General features: G+C 47.3%; 1 protein-coding gene across 1 annotated transcript; it reads right to left on the bottom strand.

Annotated features, from left to right (window-relative positions):
* Positions 1-1,555: 1,555 nt before the first annotated feature.
* On the bottom strand, positions 1,556-4,980 carry mafaa (v-maf avian musculoaponeurotic fibrosarcoma oncogene homolog Aa). The gene has a single exon (XM_005944142.3). The coding sequence runs from the start codon at positions 3,983-3,985 to the stop codon at positions 3,053-3,055; it is 933 nt and encodes a 310-aa protein (XP_005944204.1). The 5' UTR covers positions 3,986-4,980; the 3' UTR covers positions 1,556-3,052.
* Between the last annotated feature and the right edge of the window lie 711 nt (positions 4,981-5,691).

Raw genomic sequence — 5,691 nt, 5'->3', positions numbered from 1 at the left:
AAGTGAGCCGATACCCAGCGGGCCTGACGGCCGTGTCGCATCAGCACCAAAGCGGGCTGGCATGTGTCTAAACCCACGGTGATTCCACCCTGAGAGGAGAAAAGACCACTTAATGCTGCTTAGTGCGCGCGCAAACGTACGCACGCGCAGACACATAAACGTACACAAACGTCGTGGACATCCCGGGTATCTGGGAAAGCTGCCCTGTGGACGCGCTCAAAACACAGTGAGTGAGAAAGAGTCGTTGGCGAGGATCAAAGACCCCGGCTTCATCCATCCGTCACCGGCTGAGCAGGAGCGCGGAGGCCCGCTGACAGGCGACCAGAGCCGGTGCAGCAGAGCGGAGGAAAGGAAGAGGGTGGCCTCTCTCAGCCAGCCACTCTCTCTCTCCCTCTCTCTCACGCACACACACAAAGAATCTGGAAGTCTGGACCCTGATGCAGGAGATAAGAGCAGCTTTCTGCGTCCACAAGGCTCTGCGTGATCGGACAAACCAGAGCAGAGCGGCGCTCCTGAAAAACACCGAAGTGCAATTATGGAACGATTCATAAAAGTTACACGACTGAAATTGTGTAAAACGTTTCCGACTTTACCCTTGAAAATATAAGTATGTAATAATAATAATAATAATAATAATAATAATAATAATAATAATAGTTCCAGCACGAATATAGCGCCAACTTTGCTTTTATGTTATGAGTTTTTCCTCTTTATTAATTTTTTTATTTAAAAAATCATTTATTGTATTTATTTTTTCTTTCTTAATTTCCATTTAATTTTTTAATATTTAATTGTTCAATATTTAATTATCTAACATTTTTCTATTATAGTTTAAGCGGCTATAAATATTTCGACATTGTTATTAAATCGTTCAGCTCTTTTGCTGCTCTTTCGCTAATTAGAGACTTTGGTCACATTTAATAACCCGCAATCGAACATTATTATTTTACAAACACGGACATTGTGACCTGAGAAAAATAAAACCTTGCTAGACTTCTGACCGTTTTATAAATAATTCATAAATCTCTTTTTTTCTTATAGGACATAAAAGCTGTTGTTAGAGAATGATGGCAGCGGCAGTCACTGGCACGGATTTGGGACAGAACTTTTTATTAAACATTATGAAAACAAGATTCTCAACAACGTTCCACTTTGTATGGTTTTCACTTGTTGACAGTCAGGACACCTTCATTGAATAAATATAGAAATCATATGTACAGATATAAATTTACAGCACTGTGCAGAAGTTGTTTTGCATTTATTCCCCGCGTTCTTTAACTTCACATTTTTTGGAAGCTCTTGTTGCTTTCGGTAAATATGAGAAAAATTGAGATTTACACAAAAGACAAAAAAAATCTAATTAAAATAAGAAAGATAGGTGGATAGAATCTGATGTTTGTCTACATACTGGAAATGCTTAATTTGTTAATAATTCGCAAGAATCGACTTGTATTGTATATCTCCCCTTTTTTGGTTCCCATAAAAAGATACAAAATTGGAAGAATCACATTTTTCTCAGTTTTCTCTTCAGCTTGTTGTTGTTTTGCCCTGACATCCTGATCAAACACTTCCAGTCTCTCTCCCTGCACGGTTCGCCCTCCAACAGGTAGTCTGTGCATCGGGCACTTCTGCACAATATTGCACATATATCTATGTAGCAGGAACCAGGGGTTTCTTGTTGACAGAATAATGCATGGAGTTACTCCAAGAACAGGAAGCTCTACCATCAGACTTTTCTATTAGCGCTCATTAAGACTGCAGTTTAAACCCACAGCCCCTGCAAGACGTTTGATTACAACATTAAACGTAAAAAAGGAAAGAAAAGAAACAAAAAAGAAACCCTAAGTCTTTTTTAATCGTCGGGTTGGTGCATAGAATTTTAGCAGCGAATGCAGTCCATGTAATAACCGAGGGTTTCCCTCTCACAGAATTTACATCCAGGGTTGTTTTTTTTTTAAACAGATCAAAAGGTCCTATGAGTAGAAAACAAAATGTCCAGTTTGATCTCTTCTTAGTGCAGTTTAACATTACACATGTTCAGTAGAAGGAGGACGAGGATATCATAGACGATTTGCATGCTGTTACATACAAACATTTGTATTTAAGACATTTCGAAGAATCCAAGCAACAAAAAGCAAGTTGTTGTTTTAAAAAGAGAGAAAGAGAGAGAGGGTAAAATAACACAGGTTACTGCTTTTCTCTACACAGTATGTACAGGTGGAAATAAATACAGTCTAAAATCTGGCTCAGTTAATCTCTTTTTGTCATGTTTTTTTTTCTTTTTCTTTTTTAAAACAATAGAAAAATTGATTGAAAATAGCAGTTAAAGACGCATCCAGTTTTTACGCACTACAGCAGATTGTTCTCCATTTTTTTCTCTCCTTGTACCTCTCGGGGTGTAGGATGGAAGAGGGGGTCATTGACTTTTTATTTTTCCGCATACCCAGGCCTTACTGATGGCAGAGAAAGAGGAGGAAGAGGAGATGCGAACCGTGGGCCATGCTTTCCATACACGTGGAAGATTCGGGGAAAGGTTACCATACATGTCCTGCATGCAGGGTTGCAAATGGGGATGGGGGGAGTTGGGATGGGGGGATTATTAGACTTGCATTATTGAAAAGTCTCTGCATTACAGGCTTATAAACAGTCTTTCTTCGCCGGTGGTGTATTGCTTCTTCTTTTCAGTTCATTCAGACTTTTCCCCCTTTAAACAGAACACATTTGCCTCGTTTTTAAGACCAACCCCGCTGCTCTCTCTGAGTTAAGACAGTCACGTGTCATATTAGTTCACTAAGACTCGTGATTAGCTTCTGCTGCACCGGAGGATACACAAATAAAAGTCTACAGGCTAACAGTGATCCCAAGTGCCCACCTGACAGGCTGCGGCATTCTTACAGAAGTTTCGCCTAAACATGTTTAAGACTGAAAATCGCGTCCGTGCACGGCTACTGCTTAAGTCTTGTGAGTGGAGGAAAAAAGTGTAAACAAAATAGAAACGAAGAACAAACGTGAATGAATGTCTGCGTGAGGCGCTACAGGTCAGCAGCCCCTCTCACATGAAGAACTCGGCGTTAGCTTGTTTCCCGGACGGATCTCTCGTGTTCGCGGGTCCGCCGGCATTGTAGGTCCGGCTGGCCAGCTTCTCGTACTTCTCCTTGTATAGATCCCTCTCCTTGACCAGGCGCGCCACGTCCTGCTTCAGCTGTTCCACCTGGTTCTGCAGGGTGCACTTTTCGGTCTCCAGCATGTGCCTCTGCTGCACGCGCTTGAAGCGGCAGGACTGCGCGTAGCCGCGGTTCTTGAGCGTGCGCCTCTTCTGCTTCAGGCGGATCACCTCCTCTTTGCTGAAGCCTCGGAGCTGCCGGTTCAGCTCCCGCACTGTCATGCTGACCAACTGCTCGTCCGAGAAGCGATCTTCGAGGCGGGCGTGGTGGCCGTGGTGGTGGTGGTGGTGGTGGTGATGCGCTTGGTGATGGTGGGCCGCCGAGGCCGCGGAGAGGTCCTCGCCAACGTACTGCTGCCCGCGGAAACCCTCGTAAGTCTGGTGGTGGTGGTGGTGGTGCGCGTTGCCGATGAGGGCCTCCACCGCGTCCTCCGGCGTCAGGTTGAGCGCCTCCGGATTGATGTGGTGCTGGTAGCTGGGGATCCAGTACAGGTCCTCCAGCTGGGGCTTCCCCCCGGTACTGTGATTGTTGTTGCCGCCGCTGTTGTTGCTGCTGCCGTTGCTGCTGACGCCGCTGGCGAGGCCCTGGTTCGGCTGCGCGCCCGGGCTCGGGGCGCAGAAGCTGGGCGAAGAAGGCACGGAGGAACAAGGGGTGCTAATCGGGGTGGAGGAGAGGGAGCCCGACGGGAGGCGGTGGCAGTAGCGGTCGGCCTCCGGCGGCTCCTTCTTGACCTCGAACTTCATCAGGTCAAAGTCGTTGACATACTCGATGGCCAGAGGGCTGTTGGGCAGCTCTGCGCTCATGGCGAGGTCGGTGGCCATGTCAGTCCATGCGACGACTCCTGCCCTCACAGCCAAACCGACGGCGGGCAGTCCTCTCGGATACAGATTGTGGAGAGGGATAAAAGGTTGTATGGTGTATAAATAGACACACGCACACGCCCGGTGCGTGGGGCTACTGCAGGGCCAGCAAGCGGGTAGAAAACTTATTAAGGTTGTTTGTCCCTAAGTAACTTCTATTTATAGTGGCGTGAATATACCTCTGCATGTAAATGAACTTGTACACCTGCCAGTTCGCCTCCGCTCCCTGCTCTTGTTGACAACTTATCCCAGGTCAAATGCACGCTTTAATACCAGGAGCCCCCCCGGGGTGCTTGAAACTCGAGCCCAGTGAATTTGGAACCACCAACCTGTCCTGTCCTCGCTTCACCTCTGCAGCCCACTTGCCTCCCTGTGATTTACAGTCCTCGGTTCTGCTCGATCGAGTGACAGGAACAGATCTCTTCTCCTCCGCTCTCCGTCCGCATTAGAAATATTTTCCAAGCATCCCTCCGCGCCTCTCGCTGTTTACAAGTTGATCGCGAGCTCCTGTAGGCTGCTGGCTCGAGTCACTGCAGCATGGCCCGGACTTAAAGTTTTTTTCTCATATAGTCACATCTAGCAGTGTGGCGCTGGGAGCTGCTCGGGGTTGCGTGTAAAAATAAAAAAATAAAAAATAGAGATTTACCAAAAAGTCCCAGGAATCCACAAGCCGGTATGGCACGAGTGCGGATGGTTACAGAGCCCGTGGGGTTCAGATGAAGTTGCAAACAGTTCTCTTACTTGCAGGGACAGGAGGAGGCTTGTCCCTGGTTCTTGTGGTCAGTCCATTTATGAATTTAAACAGCCTACTTACAGGCTCGGTCCCCTCGGTGCTGCCCCCCCTCCTCTCTCTCTCTCGCTGGGTCGCACTTTTGACCTTTCGTGTGGAATTTTATACAAGAGGTGATAAATTCCAGCTGTTTTGTGTCTGACGGCCCTCACAGAGCTCCTCACAGCAACAACGCAGTGTAACTGAGTCGCTGGAAGGCACTCTGCACTTATAAAGACAGCGTGGCCCCCACGACCCTCCCACACGGAGGTGCGACGGGCCAATGAGGAGGAGCTGGCAGCCGCGCATTTGCATTCTCCTATAAGGGAAGAGCCTCCCAATTGTCTAGCAGCGGCCGGCCGAGGATAGCCGAATGCAGCCGAAGGGCGGTGGGGGGGACACGAAGGGGAGAACAGGTGCAGCAGATCCCCCCCTCTAGTGACCGAGCAAACGCTACTGCACGGAAGAGCGCACGGAGTAAGAGGAGAAGTACCGGAGTTTCTCGGAGGGAAACATGTTTACTCAGAAAGGAGAAAGACTTGTGAGCGAAGCGGTCTGTGATGTAAAGAGGCTGCTGAGAGTCCCAGCAAGGAGAACGACCTCCACCTCTTTCATTTCTGATATCTACATCCTGCAAACATGCAGCAACTTGGAGGTCTGTTTCACCCCCTTATAGGCGGGGAGCTCCTGTAATGATACCCGTTTTACACTTTTTACATTTGAGCTTCATGAATGTAAGAAGGTGTGTGTGTTACTGTTTCCCCGGGATCACTATATAATCATTTATAGAATTTGACAGCCAGTACTTTTACGGAGTTCATAAATCCAGTACGAATCGATTACAATTCGTGACTATTTCACGAACTTCCTTAAGACCGGGAATATACCCGGTAAAAAA

The sequence above is a fragment of the Haplochromis burtoni genome, unplaced genomic scaffold (genome assembly GCF_018398535.1).
Source record: "Haplochromis burtoni strain Fernald_Lab_line unplaced genomic scaffold, NCSU_Asbu1 Contig_316, whole genome shotgun sequence".
Taxonomy (NCBI): Eukaryota; Metazoa; Chordata; class Actinopteri; order Cichliformes; family Cichlidae; genus Haplochromis; species Haplochromis burtoni.
The sequence above is the reverse complement of the archived record's forward strand: the minus strand, read 5'-3'. Positions and strand labels throughout refer to the sequence as shown.

What these genes read in the sequence shown, in the direction of transcription:
- mafaa (XM_005944142.3), bottom strand. Translation starts at nt 3,985, where the DNA reads ATGGCCACCGACCTCGCCATGAGCGCAGAGCTGCCCAACAGCCCTCTG.